This window comes from Malania oleifera, chromosome 7 (genome assembly GCF_029873635.1).
Source record: "Malania oleifera isolate guangnan ecotype guangnan chromosome 7, ASM2987363v1, whole genome shotgun sequence".
Classification (NCBI taxonomy): Eukaryota; Viridiplantae; Streptophyta; class Magnoliopsida; order Santalales; family Ximeniaceae; genus Malania; species Malania oleifera.
Genome location: NC_080423.1, coordinates 21,281,727 through 21,303,104, shown reverse-complemented (window position 1 = coordinate 21,303,104; position 21,378 = coordinate 21,281,727). Strand labels below are relative to the sequence as shown.

Here is a 21,378-nt window from a genome sequence, read left to right as displayed (position 1 = left end):
TCATTCTAGCTCTTAAGATGTTGTAGGTGTAGGGAGTAAGAGTAGGCTTGCAAAGATTTGAAGTAGGACCAGGATGAAGCTTAATTACATTACAAAGGAGATTAGGAATTCTCATAATAATGGTAGCTTTCTCGTATATAATACTAGGGAAACAATACATGAAAAAACAAAGATTCCCTCCCGCTCCTATATGATCTAACGTTCATGTTTGGTTTGTTGATGGAATGGAAATAGGAAAGGAGAATGATATGAAAATATAAATGAGAAGCATGACAAAATCAAATAATAAATTTGATTCCATTTCCTTCGATTCTATTCCATTCCTAGATATGCTTCACCTTATCCCAAGCACCCGACTCTGATATATATATATATAAAATAGAGGCAAGCATGGGATTGCAGCCTCTAAATCAGAAAATGTCAGCTTAAGAAACCTCCAGTCTTCTCTTTTTAAAAAGATACCAGGTGTGGTGGAGATTCAAGGAACTAAGAGAATTGGTAGTGAAAGCAACCAGTTTTTCAGAAGGAGCAAGATCAAAATTCAAAGCATCAGTAAGCATCTTCTACTGTAGAAACGATGATAGAGATGCTCATACGCTAGAGCCATCTCCCATCTCTTATAATGATGTTAACCCCGAACTCCAAAATTCCATATGATATCGTACCAAACTTTTCTTAGACTCTATTCTTATCAAAGAATAGAAAGGTATGAGACCCATTCTTCATGATACTCTTACAAATAGAGCACAATTCACATGAGGTCCGAGCACCCATTTTATGCACTAGTGCCACTAGGGGAGCCTTGTAGCTTAAAATGAAATTCAAAAATAATCATTTTTTTTTTTTTTTTATGTTAGCAAAAATAACACAATTGCAAATCCTAGATGATGATGAGAGAGAGAGAAAAGCAGCATGAAACCCATTTCAATTCATTTCTCATTCTGCAAATCCCAGATGACCAGTCACTCAGCAACTACCACAGTTTTTGTTCTTAGAATTAGGAAAGCCATCCCATGTTACTTTCTGATTTCTTCCATCATCCCAAGTGTTAAGACCCAACTAAGAACATGACTGACAAACTATCACAGGAAAAAAAAAAAAAATCATGATTTACATGTGCATGCATGTGTGCAGAGATACCAAGTCAAGCGCAATCAGCCCCAAGTTCTGCTGAATTCCATATACAAATCTCGAAGTCTAACTGACCAGAGGAACTAAGGAAATGAAAAGGAATCAGAAGAAAATCCATAGGGGGAAAACCTTCCACCCGCCCTGGGAAATTTTGTGCCAATGATTTTAATCTAAGACAGCTGATTCCTCTTCCTGATACAAGATCATACAAGAACCTTTCTTTTGAAGAGCTCGGCCTGACATGAGTTATTGTAATCACGTTCCCAACAGTTTCAATCCCTCTGTTGAGCAGAAAGAGGAGACCATCCTCCTCTGCCTGAAGAACAAGGAATGTTTCACTTGCACCTAAGGAGACAGCCATCGGGCAGTTGTACTGGAAACGCCTTCCAGAATCCCAGTGCTTGCTGCTGAAGTGAAGGGACAACTGTTGCGAAGATCCAACAAAGTTGCAGTCCAGAAGCGGGCATGCACATGGTGCATAGATGCATGTCTCTTCATGGTCATTTTTCTTCATGCAATCCAATGTTTCTTCACACCCATACTCTTTGTTTGGGCACATTGTTCTGACTGAATCAATCACCACCTCAATGTGCCCACACACCACGTTGTTCTTGTTAATAGGAATCAGCCTGTTTTCCTGAGAAAAAGAAAAAACAAACAAATTTTTAGTCATATGTTATGAATGACTCCCACAATGTACTAAGGATGTCAAAAGATAGCAATTGGCACTCAACGTTCCAGCCAGTGACCATTTGAGGAACTTGTCATATCAATTGAACTTTCTTAAATTTACAAACTAGGGGAAGACATTTTGGTTTTGCTCTCTTGACTCGCAAATAAAAACCCCTGACACAGCCTTTCTTCTGGTTTCATACAAGCCATTCCTCTCAAGGTAAAATTACATTTAATAGGAGAATAATAAATTGGGAAGAAACCATTAGATTTGTGAAAAATTTTAAATTCCCACCAACCTATCTGCTTTCATCCAAGTCCAGATAATTTATCACATTGTGGAAAAATGCACATCATGGGTGATACAAACTTCTAGCAGAATTATAATACAAATGGGAAATTGGACTGGAAAAAATACAGGACAGTTTGTCTCCGTAAATTTCAACAAAATTCACTTTACCTTCCTGACCTTTTTTTATCATATCAATATGCCCCTTAAAATTTGAATTTCTAGCATAAGTATCCCTTCCACCAATAAGCAGCTAGAAAAATTAATGTCATGTCAAGCATGCATGATTATTATCATGACTTGTTTTATATTGCACCCTTAACTCCACACTCCATTTCTAATTGCACCAAAACATACTCCAAATCTCGAATCTCGTATCATCATCAATAACAGAATTTGAATAAAAATGAATTATGATCACCTTCTAATGCATTGAATGACTCCCTTCATTAATTGTACATTGTAAAGTTATAAACAAACCACCTCGCATCCAAGCAGTGACACATGTATATATAGGAAAACTTTCCTCTGAACTCCGAAGAAATCTGAGAAGAGGATATGAAGAAAGCAAGAGTTTTGCTTCCAGAATAATTAATATCCCACCATGTTATTACAGCAATGATTACCAATTTGAGGCAGGGTAACAGTAAGGAAATGAATCTAGAAAAAATAATAATAATAATAATAATAATGAGAGAAGAGTAAATGAGAGGAAGAAAATATTAGAAAGAGATGTAGAGAATGGTCATTTTATATCCTCCATCAAATTCGTTGCTTCCTTTAAAATTATGAGTTTAAAAGTGATGAGTAATTTACACAAAAATATAATGGCAAATAGAAGGGAAAATGAATCTAGGAAAAAAAAATTTAATGAGAGAAGAGTAAACGAGAGGAAGAAAATATTAGAAAGATATGTAGAGAATGGTCATTTTATATCCTCCATCAAATTCATTGCTTCCTTTAAAATTAAGATGAGTTTAAAAGTGATGAGTAATGTACACGAAAATATAATGGCAAATAGTCAAATACATATTAAAAATTTAAAAGACTTCAACTTACACTTTATTATGCCTCTCGTTTTCAAATACGACAAAAGTTACTATCTTCTAAGATATGACACAAGTTATTTTGAGAAATAAAAGAGTTTCTTCAGACTTCTAGTATGACATCAATAGATAAAATTCTAATCATATGCAACACCATCATTATAAAAATAAAATAGCACAAGTAGAGGAACTTTTATTATAATATATAGAATTTCCTTTTTTTTTTTTTTTTTTACTTCACTTATATGTTTAACTATTCTAATTCTTCATTATTTTTAAGTAGTTAAAACATATATTTGCAAAAGGAATCTATTCGAATAATAAATATCAACACCCTAATAAAAGAGCTTCTTCAGACTTCTAGTATGACATCAATAGATAAAATTCTAATCATATGCAACACCATCATTATAAAAGTAAAATAGCACAAGTAGAGGAACTTTTATTATAATATATAGAAATTCCTTCTTTTTATTTTACTTCATTTATATGTTTAACTATTCTAATTCTTCATTATTTTTAAGTAGTTAAAACATTATATTTGCAAAAGGAATCTATTCGAATAATACATATCAACTCCCTAATGATAACAAGTAATTAAAATGATGATCTTCAAGTGAAGATTTCTATCACCATTTTACTAATTTTTATAAATAAGAATCCCAAGATTTCATTAATTTTTTTTTATAAAAAAGGGCAAGAGAGAGAGAGAGAGAGAGAGAGATGGGGTATGATAGGAGAAGAGAAGAAGACTGAGAAAATAAGTTCAGAAAAGAAAAAGATAACTAAGTACCTCCAGAAAGATTTTGCCTTGGATTCCATCATTTTCAGCCTACAACATGAACAGCCACAAGTTAAAATTACCTAGACAAAAAATAAAAATAAAATGGAAATGGAAATTACCTTTTAATGGGACTTATCAAAAATATGAAAAAATATATATATATCCCCAAGGTAGCAGTGCAATAGTTTGATCACAGAACACCCATGGTGAATGCCGTCTGCTCAACCATTGGGAAGACGTGGGGAAGGTATTGGGCTGGGGGATTGGTTATCCCTGTTGTGTAGCTTGGACCCAATGGGCTTGCCGATGAAATAAAATTAAATAATGAGAACTAAAAAGAATAAAAGGATCATCAAATAGCCGAACCTACATTAAATAAGCAAATTCCTTCAGAACATTGACTGTTACTTTTACAGCATAAGCCAAGTGGCAAGGGGAAGACGGAAAAAAGGAATGGTGTGGGAATAAGCTCAAGCTCAAGCTCAAGCCCTAGATTATTTAGCATGCTATATCGCTTGAGGATTTTGAGGAAAGATGAACTTGTTAATTCTTATTTGGATACAATGAGCTTAAATGATTGGGAGTTGCCTTTTGTAGAGGTGCTCTGGAAAGATTATGAAAAAGGTTAGTTTTCTGGACATGATGAACAGAATTTCTGGGAAGTCTAAAGTTTTCCCTGTTAAGTCTTAAGTGTTTGCTCCCTAGTAGAGCTATAAACAAGAAATTTTCCTCAAAAGTACATTTGGAATTGCAAGGTCCCTTCCATGGTGGCTTTTTTGGTTGCGCAATCTTTGTGCATAATAATGACCATGGACAATTTGTGTAAACAAGGTTCTCAGTCAGTGAATGTGGACTGTATGAGTAAAGCTGATGAATTCTGTTGCTCAATTGTTCTTATGCGGTTCAATGGTGTCAAAGGTTAGGGAATATGATGCTCTCTTAATTGGGATTAAACATTATTTCATTTTATTGAGCATTTGTCATAGGTTAGGATACCTTTTCTATTCTTTCTTTTCTTTGATTACTTCTCAGTGTTTGAGTATTTCTCCTATTCTTCTTTTCTCTTAGCTCATTTAAAAAAAAAAGGAAAAAAAAAAAAGAAAGAGAGCAGCATCAGGACTGTCAGAAAAAATTGCACTATTGCATTATCCTATTTTTCAAATCACTACAAACTGAAAATAAATGTAGATGTAACACAGGCTGTCTGACATTCACATTCACTCATAAAATATGTTCAGCGACGATGATGACAACAATGACAATATGAACTTAGATAAGCTCAGGTTTGTCTGTCCACTATTTTGTTAGCTTAAAGGGTGTAACAAAAGCTAATTAAAAGAGTACCAGAATGGTGCTTTCATGTTGCAAATAAAAAGGCCTCCAAGAAGTACAAAAAATAGCATCTCTACCATTGATTAGAGGTTAAAGCACAAACTAAAATTCATTTTTTCCTCCTCTCTACAAGAAAACTCTTTAGTGGAATGATGTACAATGCTAATATTCACCCACTAATAATGTACTATATCACCTAAAGGACTAGCATCAGCATCAAATTTTCATTTGAGCTACTACCCAAAGGACAAGCTTCAAATGTATATCTGTTTCAACTTTTTTGTCTTGTTCCTTATCGTTGTCCTCCTCCTTGATTGTAGGTCTCATTATCCCAAACAAAGTGTAATAAAAATGCTATCCTGATCAGATTAGTGGTTACATTCCATCAGAACAAGGTGCTGAATGCATTTAGGAGGGTATTATGCACAAATTTTATTATATTCATTATAGTGGTTTTTTTTTTTTTTAATTTTTGGCTCTATACTATGCTACTCTGATCATTTTTTTTTTGTCCAAAAGAGACAGATGTGGTGCTTCAGTGGTTTAAGTTAATGATATCATCATCACCAGCACCAACCTTAGCAGGACTGGAAATGATAAGTTTTGGCTTCAGAGACAATTCCAAATCAAGGTACAGGGAATCTGTGATTTTATGGGTATTGAAGTTGTAAGGTGCATTTTAATGAGTCTCAGAAAAAATATACTTTAGACTAGCTAAATGAGGCTCAGGATCTAAAGATACTACTATGAATGCAAAAAGTTATATAGTGCTAGCAGATCTTGTTTTGAAGACAAACATTGATATTAAAGTTGGTCAGGAAGCTTATTTATTCGAACAATTACTAGACCAGGCATGTCCTTCAGTCTGCAGGTAGTTAAACAGTTTATGGAAAATCCCAAGTAGGCAGACTGGGATGTTGTTTGTAGGGTTCTTCAGTATATGAACAGGTATTCTAGCAAAGGGATGACCTGCAAATGCAATAGAAACTTTGATAATGGAGGCTACTCTGCAAAGTGGCCTAGATTAGTTGAAGATTGGACTATTGGAGATCTACTAGTGGGTATCGTATATTTGTTGGCGAAAATCTTGTTAGATAGCATAATAAGAAACAGACAACAGAAGCAACATTCAATGCTAAAGCACAGCACCAAGATGTGGTGCATATGATCACTGAGTATGGCTGAATTCTCTTATGTCTGAGATGGGTTTTTTGGAGTGAAAGCTTATGATTATGTTCTGTGATAAATGCCTACATTACTAGCAATCCCTATCATGCGCACTGGGATTTTGTTTGCAGGATTCTTCAGAGTATGAAAAGGTATTCTAGAAAAGGGGTGGTCTTGAAATGTATTAGAAACTTAGATATTATGGAATACTCTGACGTAAATTGGACTAGTACAGTTGATGATGGGGCTATTGAAGATCTACCACTGGGTATTGTACACTTGTGGGCGGAAATCTTGTTCTGTAGCATAATAAGAAAAAGAATATGGTGGCAGGATTCCTTGCTAAAGCATAGTACTGAGCTATGATGCATATGATCACTGAGTTAGCATGGTTGCAGTCCTTAATGTTGGATATGAGTTTTTGGTCACAAAGTTATGAATATGTTCTGTGATAAATGCTTACATTGTTAGCAATCCTGCGTTCCATGAGAGGACAAAGTACATCAAAGTGGTCTACCAGACTACTACTTTGTGAGGAATGCTGTGATGAAGATAATGACTAAACCATTTGAGAAGTGCTCTAATAGCTAAGAGAATTATTTATAAAAGCTGCCTTTAAACTTTTCCTTTCAAATTTATGTGCCAAGCTGGGATTAGATGATATTTATGCAACTCCAGCAGTCCACTTGAGTAGATTATGGCTTAAGGTATATGTGTTTTCTTGTGTGGGTGGTATTTATGTCACAAGGGAATACTTCAAATAAATAGGGGTCAAGTCCTGGAGAAACAACTAGTACTCTCTGGCTAATTTCTTTCTCTCATTCATTCTCCTCTTCTTATTCTTCCTACACTAATCTGATTGTTCCTTATATTTCTCAGGTTTGCCACTGACTATTAATAAATCAATATGATAAAACACTTCAAATGTATTGCACTAAAACCAGTGGGTCCAAAATAAAACCGGCCAATATAAGTTGATGCCTGCAAAACACTGAGGGGTATGGGTAAATACTCTTTTTCTGAAGAATTATATTTGTTCATATTAAGATAACTTGATTCATATACCAGTATGCACTATTTCAATGACAAAAATATATTTTCAAGGGTATGATGTTTGCAACCTTTATCTCTATGTACAAGTTTTATTTATTTCTTGTAACTAGTAAAAGTTAATTCAGCATGTGCAAAATCCACCCTTGAGATTATTATGAAGTCTCATATAATATTATATATCCATTAATTTATCCAAGAGACTTTTTTTCAGTACATATTGTCCGTGCAAAGCAATGGGAAAGGAAACTACACACACACACACAAACACACGACACACACCCCAACTCTATGACTTCACAAATGCCTACAAGTGTTTACTGATAAATAGTATGATGGGTGGGACAAAGTATATATTTTTTATCAAAAGGTGGATAATGATGTAATGTAAGAATGGGAAAGTCATCAGTACCCCATTTCTATCCTGCTCAAGGTCAGGACGACCTTGCTCAGCCCTGATACCCATTTTGCTTGCAGGTGGGCCATCCACTTGGGTTCTAAAATCTGATTCGTCCATCCCAAGGCACCTATCCTTGCAAATCACCTGCACAGGAGCAGAAAGCATGATAAATTGACACATTTTACAGTGTTGCAAAGAAGAAAAAAGGAGTGTACCTCTCCAAACCCATAACCACCAAGCTCTCTTTCTCGTTTTTCTCTCTCATTAATCTCTTCCTCTCCCCATGAGGATAAGCATGGAAAAACAGCAGGGACTAAAGCACCAGTTCCTTCAATAGAGATGCTCTCATAGTAAAAGAGCTTTCCGAAAATAAATAGGTCAGATATATAAGTGCAACATTTATGACCAGATTCAAACATATGCTCAGTAACATCCATTTTTTACCTGGAGAAACAGAAGACAGCCCCCAACTGCACGTTGCTTCCCTTGACGGAAGCGAGATACCTCCCGAACTAAACGATCAAGCACAAATTTTCCCCAATTGTACTGATGGACAGCATCCATATTAATTAAAAAATGAAGGAAAGAAGGGCTAACATCCAGCCTTGCTGTCGGGCACAAAAGAGTGCCCAATGCATATAGGATAAATGATCGCTTAAAATCCTCTCCAGCTTCTGTGGCTGCCAACCGCTCCTCTAGAAGGCGCACAGAAATCCCACGATTTGTAGCATTATAACTTTGACGCAATTCAGAAATTAGGTCATCCGGACCTGAATTCACCACATCTTTCCCACTAGCTGCTAGTCCCATGACAAACTCCACATCCTGAGGGGATAAAGGAATGCACTCGCTACAAATCTCCAAGCTGCGCCTTGCTGTGTTAAACCTCTCCAACAACCAAAGACACAAGCTGCGGCGGAGAGTTCTGCACCTAAGGCGAAGGAGGCTGCCAAATCCCATACTCTTCACTGCAACCTTTTGATCAGGGGTAAGACGCTGCAACACATTGAATAAGCGACCAGGAGAGCACCTTGTGACTAGCTTGGTCTGCATAAACTAGATTGTAAGAATCATCATTGATAGACATTGAGATGAACAGCCGCTAAAATATGCACTACCTGTTTCCTTCGCTTAGGGGCACGGGCAGGAGCAGTGCTCAAGTACTTATCCCACACTTCACGGGCACGTCTAGCGTATGTTTCTTTTTCCTCAAAGCTCATCAATTTCCATGCATCTGACGCAGCCTTTGTGGCCTGAATACAAAGTTATTATGCTTAGTGATTGTCTTCAACAAATCCATATAAAAAAAGAAAAAAGAAAAAAGAAAAAAACTTTATCCAATAACATCAATAAATCGGAATACTTACGGCTTTGAGCCCTGAAGACTCTGGATGGGAGGCACTATACTCTCTAATGAACTCTCGGCTATGAAAATTGATTCAGAAATTAGCATGCTAATGAAATAACCTCAAGGAATCTGCTCATATGTGTGAGACCCTACTTTGAAGGAATTAATTGCTACCTAAAATATACCCATGAGCATGCAGGTCGAGGTGTGGTAACCTGCTTCTTCTTTTTCTTTTTCCCTTCTGATACAATATGCTCTTGCACCTTTCTCTTTTGCATCACGCAATCTCCTTCAGTCGGTATCTAACAGTTCAGAATTGAGAGAGATTTTCAGTTCTTTAAGTTGGTCCAATTTAAAATTAAAAAAAAAAAAAATTAAATAACCTCTTCAAACTCGCTATATGTTTTTCCTAAAGGTAAAACTGAATAGAAAAGCAACAAACAATACAGAACAAACTATCACCATTAAAATTTGGATGCGTGTAACTCAATAGGAAAAGCCTTCTCCTGAATATATTTTAAGGTTGTAAAACCACAGCAGGAAAGCTCATTAAAATAATAGAGTTTCACAAACTGGGGAAAAATATTGACTTATTTAAACCAGGGCTCATTTCACTTATAAAGTCTTACAATAGAAAAGGTGGCATGCGCTATGCATATGCTCCTCACTTCACAATACCTTGTCCCCATTTCACTTCATGCGACAGTTTTCCAGGTAATCTAAGGCTTAGTTTGGCCCCTCTTTGGCTGATGAAGAGGAATTTTTAAAAAGGAACTGATTAAAAAGAGCTAAATCAGGTTTGTTAAAATTGTTTTGCCCCCTAAGGGAGAAAAAAAAAAACTGTTAGAAAGAAAATAACTAATCCTGAGCATTTGGTTAAAAATTTATAAGGTGCTTGAAAATGTTTAAAATGATTGAAATGGATATTTCGTTTTAAGAAATTTAATTACTGCATGGATATTTTTGTAATATTTGAAAAAAAAAAATAAAAAAATAAAAAAAGTAAGGACTGCCATCGAAATGGGTAAAATGTCAGAGAAAAAGCTAGCTTTTTTAGCTTTTGAAAGCTCCAAGTCCAAAACCTTTTTTAGAAGTTCCCCAAAAGAGCAAAAGAGCTATCCTTACAAGCTGAACAGACGTGTAATACCCAGCGCCTTTCATTTTTAAAAGAAGAAGCTTGTCAAAAAAAAGAAAAAATGGGCACCAAACTATTCAGAATTTGGTGAACCCCATGTGTGGTGGTTTTTTATCTAGGAGAGTGATAGATCAATTGGCAACTTCAAGTTGTGAGAATTGCAACTTAACCAACTATATCTTCAATGGACATTTTTTCAATAAGACAAGGAATGGCAATAAAAAGATTCCCTTTATAATTGCATACATAATGAGATTTCAATGGCAGGAATGTTAAACTATACCAAATTCTTCATAGTACAGCAGATAAGAACAGGGCATACACAGCACAGCCTCAGTTTGGCCCATTTTGAGGTTCTCTTCACGCTGTCCTACTTATGTTCATTCATCCCAAGGTTCAATATAAGAGGGTATGTTATTGTGTTAATGGTTATTTGGTCATTTAGCATTATTAGTATGTGTTAAGAGTTATGCTACTAAATGTGAGTGAGGGTATTATGGTCGTTGGCATTGTACTTGACTTATATTACAAATAGAGGGAGAAACCTATCATTGATGTTAGGTCTTCCATTTTATCCAATTATTCAACATGTACCAGAGCAAGATCCGACTTAAACCCTAAGTGCATACCAACACCGAACCCTAAACCTCAAACCAAAGCTAAACCCTAAAAGAAACCCTAAACTCAAATCTGAGGCTGTCAAGGGATTATTTGCAACACCAAAGACCAGAAACAAAGTCTAGGAGCTGCCAGAAAACATTGTAGTTGCCGGAGGCAGTCAATTTCTTTCTTGCATAATTTTTGTCGAAATCTCAACAAATCATCTGAAATTTATCGAAATCTCTAAATTTTAGGGAAATTTGTCAAAAATTTAACTATATAATGAAATTTCGTCAGAATTCAAATGAGAGATTTATGAGTGAAGTGAAATTGCTCTTTTAATTTATTTTATCGAAACAAAAGACTATTACAAGTGCTTTTGAAATTATATGAAAAAAATAAACTTACAGTAACATTTTATTTAACAATCATTTCTAAATTATCATTATTGGTACAATAAATAATATTTAAATAATTTACGAATTTCATTTGTATTAACTAAATATGCTTAGTGTACATCATCTTACAAATATGTTTGATATACATAATATTTTACAACTTTTCCACCTCTTACAAAACATAGATGTATTTAATTTGAAATATATTAGTCCTAAAACTTGTATTATTACGTTTGTTAACCATTTCTAAAGTTTCACAAAGAATTCCATGCTTTACTACTAATTTCCATTTTTTTTTTTCAAATTGAAATTGAAATCGAAATTTCCGTACCTTTGGAGCTTCGAAATTTGAGTTGAAATCGAAATTTAAGACCTAGGGTACAACTGAGCTTCTTGCCTCTTCATGGTCCTCACTCGAGGTTATTGATTTTTACTGCCTCCTCCCATATGACATGTAATTCTAATTTATTCCAATCCTTGGAACCCTCCACTTTACACTCTAAATCTACACGGCTCGGTTGCACCCTCTTGGTTGTAGCAATATTCTTTAGTTTCCTTTTATTCCTCTTTTATCTGCATTATATATGCCTATTTTCCCCAGTTACCAATTAGTTAACTAACTAAATCTCATAACGACTCAGTAACCTTCCTTCTTTCTAATTGTGTTATTTAGGGTCACATGAAGAAGAAGAGGAAGGATTGGATAAGGGCTTGAGAAGGATGACCTACAATATTTTGCAGTAGTGGTGGTAGATCCAGTTCTTATCCTACAGCTTCTTTAATTTCTATTCATAGAGTTCCTCGAGATCAAAGGCACAGTCGTTTAACAAGTTTTTCCAAATATTTAAGTTTATTTCTCATTGAGTGTTTAGTGTGCTAGGAAAGCACGTTAGGACTTCTTTCCTATCTAGAGTCAAGTCAAGTAATAAATCACAGTTTTCTCTTATTCACTATGATATTTAAGGTTTTGTAGAGTCAAGAATTGGACTGATCATCAATATGTTGTATCCAATATTTTTCACGTATGACCTAGATCTATTTTTTAAAAGATGCAATAATAACAAGAAGACTTAAGTCCCACTAAGTGGGATTGGCTACATGAATCCTTTTCCGCCAATTCAACAAATCGAGGCATTTGCCTCAATTTCTTTAATGTATTCAACATACTAGAAAATAAAAACTCAATTTATATTTATAAACAAATAAAAGGGTGTCCAAGGCACAAGGCTCCCCACTTTGCAAGGGAAAAAACCAATTTGGATTTGATATTCAAATTTTTCAATCTAATAATGCACTTGAATTTGTTCTAGAAAAGCTTCAATCTTTTTCGCCTGGCCAAAGGGATTATTCATCAAACATTGTATGTAAAGATAAGGTCTTAGGTTAAGATTTCGACTAAAACTTCAAAGCTCCAAAAGTAAAGAAATTTCAATGCAAATTTTGATTTCGATGTCAATTTTGATTTTGATTTGAAAAAACGATGGAAATTGGTAGAGCAAAGCATGGAATTCTTTCATGAAAATTTATGAATGGTTAATAGACAAATGTAAGTTTTTAGACTAATATATCATAAATTAAATACATCTATGTTGTGTATGAGGTGCAATAATTGTAATATAATGTGTATAATATATTTGTATTATAATATTTATGGTTTTAAATAACGGTTGTGCCGTTACGTAACGCCGTTATGTAACGGTTTTTTGGGTTCCTAATACCATTACATACCTCAAAACTAGTGGGAAGAAAAATTACAGACGTAGCGGCTTTTACAGACCGCAACTATAACGTAAAGGCCACTACACCATTACATAACTGGGACTGTTATGCCAAAAAATTTTATTTTATTTTTTACTTTTTCTTCTCACTTTTGTTCCCCCCCCCCCCCCCCCCCCCCCAGGGCCCCCCTTTTTCATAAATAATTCTCAATATACTATGTAGTGTGAGGGGGGAAAAGATTATAATGAGGATGATAGTGATAAAATTTTTCTATTTTTTAAAATACTCACAAGACATGCATTAATTAACACAAAATACTAACTTGTTAAGAAAATATTTTATTTTGATAATATTAGCAATTTAAAATTTATGTTCTATATATTTTAAACTTCAACCTTCTTTTCTTTTCTAGCTATTGTGCATTTGTATTATTCATGTCTTATGTGTCTAATAGGAAGGGGAGCTTAGGCGCAACGGTCAAGTTGTTTCCGTGTGACTTGGAGGCATGGTTTTAAATAAAGGCCACGACCATTACGTAACGCCGTTACGTAAAGGTTTTTTGGGTTACCGATACCGTTACACACCGCGAAATCGGTGGGAAGAAAAATCACGGCCGTAGCGGCCGTTACGGACCGTGACCGTTACGTAAAGGCCGCTACGGCTGTTACGTAACCGCTACAGGACTGTTACACCAAAAAAATATTTTATTTTTTACTTTTTCTTCTCACTTTTTCTCTCTCTTTCATATATCATTCTCAATATTCCAAGTGGCAAGAGGGGGAAGAGATTATAATGAGGATGACAATGATACAAAATTTACTTTTTCTTTAAATACTCACAATAGATGCATTAATTAACAATTTCAAAATACTGACTTGTTAGGAATTTTTTTTTTTAATAATATTAGTAATATGATATTTATGTTCTTTATTTTTCAACTTCAACCTTCTTTCTTTTCTAGCTATTTTATATTTATATTATTCGTATGTCTTATGTGTCTAATAGATTAATGGAGTGTATAATGTATTTTATTTTATTAATTCATTTAGCACACATAAGAATTTATCACATATAAGAACAATGAGAAGTATAAATACGTGCACACACATAATTTTCTATCAATGATGGTTTAAAACAAATGTAAACTTGTTGCCCTTACCAAATAACTTAGTTACTCGAACTAAAGGGTCCAAAATACACTAAAACCCTTTCTAAGAATGGCCAAAAGCTTAAAACATGCAAGTACGCTAATATGCACAAGGTTGTGCGTGCTTCAAAAAAATTCACGGCTGTTACACCCACTTCCCGTTATGTAACATCCGCTACTCCTGCTTCCCGTTACACCTGTTACTGTTACGTTACGCTACCCGCTACCGCGATTTAAAACCATGGAGGTCACGGGTTCGAGGCGTGGAAACAGCCTCTCGCAAAAATGCAAGGTAAGGTTGTATACTATGGACCCATTGTGGTCCACCCCTTCCCCAGGCCCCACATACGCAGGAACTTTGTACACTGGGCCCTTATGTGTCTAATAGATTAATGACGTGTATAATGTATTTTGTTTTATTAATTAATTTATCACACATAAGAATTTATCATGCATAAGAACAATGAGAAAGTATAATTACGCGCACACAAAATTTTTCTATCAATGGTGGTTTAAAAAAATGTAAATTTCTTGGCCCTTACCAAACAACTTAGTTGAACTAAAGGATCTAAAATACACTAAAACTCTTTCTAAGAAGGCTTAAAATCTTAAAACATGCAAACACACTAACATGCACAAAGTTGTGCATGCTTGAAAAAAGTTCACAATCATTACACCTGCTTCTTGTAATGTAACATCTGCTACTCCCGCTACTCCAGCTTCCTTTTATTCTTGTTACTATAACGTTACACTACTCGCAACTACAATTTAAAATCATTCAGTTGATATAAATGAAATTCATAAATCAATTAAATGTTACTTATTATACAAATAGAGATAATTTAAACATATATGGTCAAACAAAATGTAGTTGTAAGTTTAATTTTCCATATAATTTCAAAAGCCCTTGTAATAATCTTTTGTTTCAATAAAAAATAAGATAAATTAAGAGAAAATTTGCATTTTGGGTCTAAATCTCACATTTGAATTCCAAGGAAACTTCATTCTATAGTTAAAATTTTGACAACAGTGAGGAAGGATTTAATAGCCCTTAATCTAGTGGAGGAAAATGCTCTTGATCGGGTGAATTGGAGAAAAAGAATTCATGTAGCCAACCCCACCTAGTGGGACTTAAGGCTTGTTGTTAGTTAGTTAAAATTTTGACAAGTTTAGCTACAATTTCAAGATTTCAATAAGTTTCAAATGATTTGCTAAAATTTTGATAGAAATTATGTAAGATAAAAATCGACTGCCATTTCAATTTCAAGGGTGACGGAAAGTGGAAACTTTGACAATTTCTTGGAAATCTAAGACCATGTGTACAACCTTAGCACAATGGAGTAGTTGAACGAAAAATAGACATTTACTTGACAGGGCATGATCGATACTCTTTCATATGCACGTTTCTTTAAAACTTTTTGGGTTGGTGCACTATGATCTATACTCTTTCACATGCATGTTTCTTTAAAACTTTTTGGGCTGATGCACTGCTTACAATATGTTTTCTGCTTAATAGGATACTCTCATGTATTTTAGGTAGCGCAAATTCCCTTCTCCATCATGTACCTATAAACATCAATATTCTCCCCTCGCGCAAGTAAATGTGCCTTCGCCAAATACTTGGGAACCCAAAAATGACATAAATGTTTGGCACGAACTATATTGGTGCAGATGTCAAGTTTTGTAAAGGAGACACCTTATTTCTATGCATAGGTACTCCTTGTATGAATCTATCACAAGTCCATCAATTATTTCTGGTCCTCCCTTGTGTTTGATACTCCCTCTCCTAGCCTTATTCCTCTACAGAGAACTTCAATTCGTCTTCCCAATCCATAGGTTATGAACACCGAGAAATGATTAAGGGTTTATGAATCATGAAAAGTAGGCAAAGGCATCATTACCCCATGTAGTTGCTTCTTCCACCTTTTTGCTACCTTGTTGACCTAGAGATCCATCCCAACATTACTTAGATTTGCCTATTGCTCACCGAAAAGGTACCTAAACTTGTACTCAAGTACTCAGTAAATCTTAGTTTCCTATCCTATTGCTCATTATGTCTCAATTCTTCACCTTCCTATTACTATGCATTCTTTTGCCACATTTAATCCCTCTATTTTTATTCCTTTCTCACATGTTGAAGCACTTAATAACCCTGGGTGTAAGCATCCCATGGATGTAGAAATGGATGCATGAACTTAACCACACATGATATTTGGTGGGTCTTTCTCCTAATAAGGGGTTGGTTAGGTACCATTAGGTCTACACCGTCAAATATCTTCCCGATGGCTCTATCAAACATCTTGAGCTTTGATTGGTTGGCAAGGGTTACATCCACACATATGGTATTGATTATTTTGAGACCTTCTCTCATATTACTTGTCTAAATTTTGTCCACATATAGATCTCATTGGCAAAAGATTTTGATTGAACCTTATGCTAGCTAATGTGAAGAATGCTTTCTCATATGGAGATTGGCAAGAAGAGGCGTACATAGAACAAAATCGGCTATGTTGTTCAAGGGGAGGGTGGTAAAGTATGTAGGTTGCATAAAGCCATTTATGATCTTAAGCACTAAGTAGTCTCCTCAAGCCCAATACAATTTAGGGCCGTGAATCTCTACATTTGGTTTTATCTAGTGCTACTATGGTCAATTGGTCTTTCTTATATATAAATATATATAAAGAGAAAAATGTGTTACATTTAGTAGTGCTTGATGAAATCATCACTTGCAATGACAAACAAAATTTTACATCAATGATTTAGGTACCCTGCATTACTTTCTTAGCATTGAGATTGTCAATAAGAAAGCGTTGAACCTATATTAGCAAAAATATACCTTGGACTTGTAAAGTAAGACTGGTATATTGCAGTTGATACTCCTATGGATCTCAACGTAACATTGTCTAAGGAAGTGGGACCAGATATCGAAGACAAACATTGGCTGGCAAGTTGAACTACTTGATTGCCACTAGATCTATCATATCATTTGCTACTGGGCCGCTGAGACAATTTATGGAAAATCCCAAGCAGACACACTAGGATTCTGTTTTTAGGATTCTTTGGTATCTCAACACTCTCTCAATAGAGGTTTCATACATAAATGTAATAGAAACTATGAGATCATGGGATACTCTTATGCAAATTGGGCTGCCTCTATACAAGATTGAAGGTCTGCTACAGAATCTTGTACATTTGTGGGTGGTAATCTTGTTATCTGATGTAATAAGAAACCAACCACCATTAGTGAGACCTAGTACTAAAGCAGAATACGAGCTATGGCATTAGTGAGTTTGTGTGAGTGACCAGTTTCACACGTCACATATGGGATTCTTGGTAACAAGGCCACAGATTTGTTTTGATATAATAATTCTTTCATTTATATTGTTTGCAAACAGGGTTTCATTGGAAGACCAAGCACATTGAGGCTTAATATTATTTTAGGCAGAATGCTACATTGAAGAAGGTTGTGAGCCATTTGTCAGATCTATGGATTATTTAGATGTATTCACAAAAGCTTTATTTGAAATCCACCTTGTCTAATTGTTGTAACTAGCTAGACTAGGTGATATCGGTACACCATCAAGTTGAGGGGGATTTTACAAAAGAATATGTTATTTTAGTAATTAGGTGGCATGAGTAAAGGTATTCTTGTGCCTCACATCCTACTATTATTAACATATAAAGAGGGCAGACCTGAAGCTATAGTTCCAGGGGATTGCCGACTCATCTTCTTCCTAAGATATAAAGATGGCAGACCTGGAGCTGTATATAAGCTCCAGGGGATTGTTGACTGGTCTTCTCCCTCTAATATCTTCTTCTCTTTTCCCTCTCTAACCCTAAATCCTGTATTTTCTTCATTGAAACTTCAATTTATTTCAGATTGGCAACAAGAGTTACAGGATCAAACAATCCAAATTAGATGAAAAAAGAACATTTACTTTGAGAGAGGCAATATATACGTACACATACACATACAAAAGAGGAAGGGTCAGGCATCCTCCAAACTTGAAGAATAAAACTTACGTAGTTTGGCCCTCCAGAACACCCAATGAAAATCCCAAAGGGAACAACCAGATTTGAACACATAAGAACATATTGCTAATTAAAGAAAACTTAATTTTCTGTCAATTCAATATACACCTATTCTGAAAAAAACATACTAAAATATGCCTATAAGCTGTACTGGTTTAAAACTTATTCAGTTGTAGGTTATAAGACCTGCCATGTAAATGTCAATGTCAAAGCAATTCTATCACGGGCTGTATCTCGCTTCCCAAATCATACCATATGCGTATCTTGGCAAGGCATCTTTTATTGTTCCAAATCAACAAAAGGAAAGACCAGCAATAGAAGCTCCAAAACCAACAACAACAAAAGGCAAATAGGAATCTAAGAAACCAACCAAATCATTAATACACATAGTTGCTGAGAATATAATTTTTTATGAATTGTTCATAAAAGAAATTCAAAAGAAAATGATAATAAAGAAAATCATTGTATCAAATTTTTATAGGACAACTATAAGACCAGCTATGCTATATGGATGAGAATGTTGGGCGACAAAGAAACATAATATCCAAAAAGTAAAAGTTGCCAAGATGAGGATACTTAGATGGATGAGTGATATAATATTGAAAGATAAATTAAGAAATGAACATATTCGTGGTAAGTTAGGTGTAACTCCTATATAAGATAAGATAAGGGAAGGACGACTCAGATGGTATGGACACTTGCAACGTAGGCCTTATAGTGCACCTGTGAGGAAGAGTGACTTAGTTACTGTGGGGGGCAGTAGAAGGGGTAGGGGTAGACCTAAAATAACTTGGGAGGAGATAGCGAGTAAGGATTTAATATCTTTGAATCTATCAAAAGAAATGGTCTATGATCGCATAAATTGGCGGAAAAGGATTCATATAGCCGACCCCACTTAGTGGGACTAAGGCTCGGTTTTGTTGTTGTTATTGTATCAAAATTCATTTTTGCAGAGTAAAATAACATTTTTTGTCCAAATAGAGTGCTCCATGCCACTATAGTAGGACTTCATGCTATTCTAGGCTATACCTCATAACATCACAATGGCTAACTATAGCAATTCAATTTATACTAGACTAGTGTATTTTGTAAGAGCATGCTTTAACCAAAGAGAAAGGGAATAACACCCAAACCTGAAGGTGACATTTCAAGTGCATTGGGTGTCACATGCACCTATCTAATATCTAAGACCAGGAGTTACGACACTAAGAACAAAATTGTTGTGCTCAAAGTCAAACACTAAAATCTTCTAAAATCTTATGATGAAATTCCATTTGTTAGATTGAGAACAAGAGTTAAATGCCTTTTTAGACCCTCCACTATTTAAAACATTCCACCTTGATCCTCAAAGAAAAATTGATTCTATTGAAGTCCTTGACTCAATAAAATTTCTTATTTAAGGACAAACCTCAGCCTAGAATTTGATCAAATGGGCACATGATAGCATGTAATGCTCATACCGCTCGGTCAAAGGAATAGTCCTTAGATCCAAAACAATGAAGTATGAACAACATTAAGGACACAAATAGAAATTTTGGTTTGATCAAATTTATAACATTTTAAATGGTTAAGGGGCTAAAAGAACATTTAGCTCATGAAAACCATGTTCTCAAGGTAGTAGTGTAGTACCCCATCCCAATCTATGTTGAACATATTATTTCTCAAGAAATCTCTAGTCTTTCATTTCTGTTTGTTTTTTGCTAGCAAAAATGCATACAACTCTAATCTTTCAACTTGCAAGATTATGTATATTTCATTTGAGATGTAATACCATGCATTTATCAAAAATACTTACGTCACAATTGGCTCATAGAAAATGTCTAATCCTAGGAATAGAATGGACTGAGACGGAAATATGATAGAAATTGTATAAGAATATGATAATTTAGAAAAAAAAGTTACTTAGGCAAAGATTGTGTTGTTCCCTCCAAAATGAAATAAGATAAGAATAGAAATCCCTATGGAAAAATTTCAGAATATTTATTCCATGTCCATTCCATGTTCAAGGCTCACAATTTGTTGTATTTTTATTTGATTTATTCTTTTTTTTATTTTTATAAGCTATCAAATCTATATATTATGGCCATTCCATTCCTTGGAATAGACATTCTGTGGATCAAACATAACCTTGATGCTTTACTTAGGAGCACCAAAACAATTTTCACCATTTTACAGAATGATTTTCCGAGCAGCCCCTAGTTCTCAACCGAGTTGATTCCAATGCCCTTTGAGATAATAAAAAACAAGTGGTATTGCAATAAAAACGCAAGTGGTGTTCTAACCATCTGGTCCATCATATCGAATTAAACACCAAGCTTCTCAGGGTGGTACCTCTTGCTACTCTAGGTTGTGCCTTATCTTTCCAATTACCTGTTTTCTTCTCAATCTTTGATTTTTTCAAGCATATTATGAAGTGCACATTATAATTTGTATCTTAATTAATTAATTAATATATATATATTTTTAAAATGGCATCAATATTGAATAGTATATTCAAATTAAGACCACACAAGTATTCTAAAACATATATTGAACGTCCCATAGTTGTGCTGAGTAAAGTGAATTCTATTCAGAATGACAGCCTCCCAATAAGCTTATTAAGCCTGAAACTAATGCTGTGCCGGATGGTACCTTTGGAATTTCAAGGGGAAAAAGCTGGCTTTAGCGATTTTATGTGGAGATGCTGGAAGTGGAGATAGCGTCATCCGACATTGATGCAGAAGTCGTCTTCTTCCTCTTCTTCTTCTTCTTCTTCTTCTTCTTTAAGCATCCCGCGACTGTCGAAACAAGAAACCCTTTCGACGCTCGTTAATGGTCATGGAAGGAAATCTTCCTTCTTTTTTCCTTTTTCCTGAGAATTTTCATATTAGCCCTATAAATTTTTAACAATTTTCACATTAGCCCCAGCAAAATTTTGACAAATTTCACTTTTAGCCTTCACAAACTTGTCCTCCGAAACAGGAAACCCTCTAGACGTCAGTTAACGGAAGGAAATCCTTATATTTTATTTTTTTGAAAATTTTCATATTTGCCCTGCAAAAATTTGACGATTTTCACATTAGCCCTTGCAAAATCTTGACAACGTTTATATTTAGCCCGTAGAAAGATTGAATTTATTACTGAATAGT

At 34.8% G+C, this 21,378-nt stretch overlaps 1 protein-coding gene across 3 annotated transcripts; it reads right to left on the bottom strand.

Annotated features, from left to right (window-relative positions):
- Positions 1–906: 906 nt before the first annotated feature.
- On the bottom strand, positions 907–21,102 carry LOC131160238 (uncharacterized). 3 transcript variants are annotated; one of them, XM_058115676.1, is made up of 9 exons: positions 20,882–21,102; positions 9,394–9,521; positions 9,239–9,296; positions 8,990–9,124; positions 8,316–8,918; positions 8,087–8,230; positions 7,884–8,015; positions 3,932–3,970; positions 907–1,768 (listed from the first exon to the last, which is right to left on the bottom strand). In XM_058115676.1, the coding sequence occupies exons 2-9, from the start codon at positions 9,495–9,497 to the stop codon at positions 1,145–1,147; spliced, it is 1,839 nt and encodes a 612-aa protein (XP_057971659.1). In that variant the 5' UTR covers positions 9,498–9,521; positions 20,882–21,102; the 3' UTR covers positions 907–1,144. The 3 variants fall into 3 exon arrangements, with proteins under 3 accessions (XP_057971659.1, XP_057971660.1, XP_057971661.1); XM_058115677.1 differs by having other exon boundaries at positions 8,316–8,867; positions 20,882–21,078; XM_058115678.1 differs by lacking the exon at positions 20,882–21,102 and having other exon boundaries at positions 9,405–9,521.
- Between the last annotated feature and the right edge of the window lie 276 nt (positions 21,103–21,378).

Bases quoted from the DNA above. Each gene is read 5' to 3' on its own strand.
- LOC131160238 (XM_058115676.1), bottom strand. From the start codon at position 9,497: ATGCAAAAGAGAAAGGTGCAAGAGCATATTGTATCAGAAGGGAAAAAG. The intron at 9,297-9,393 runs GTAGCAATTAAT...CAATTTTCATAG, and splicing joins TGCTCATGGGTATATTTTAG to CCGAGAGTTCATTAGAGAGT. The intron at 8,231-8,315 runs GTAAAAAATGGA...ATTTTCGGAAAG, and splicing joins GCTGTCTTCTGTTTCTCCAG to CTCTTTTACTATGAGAGCAT.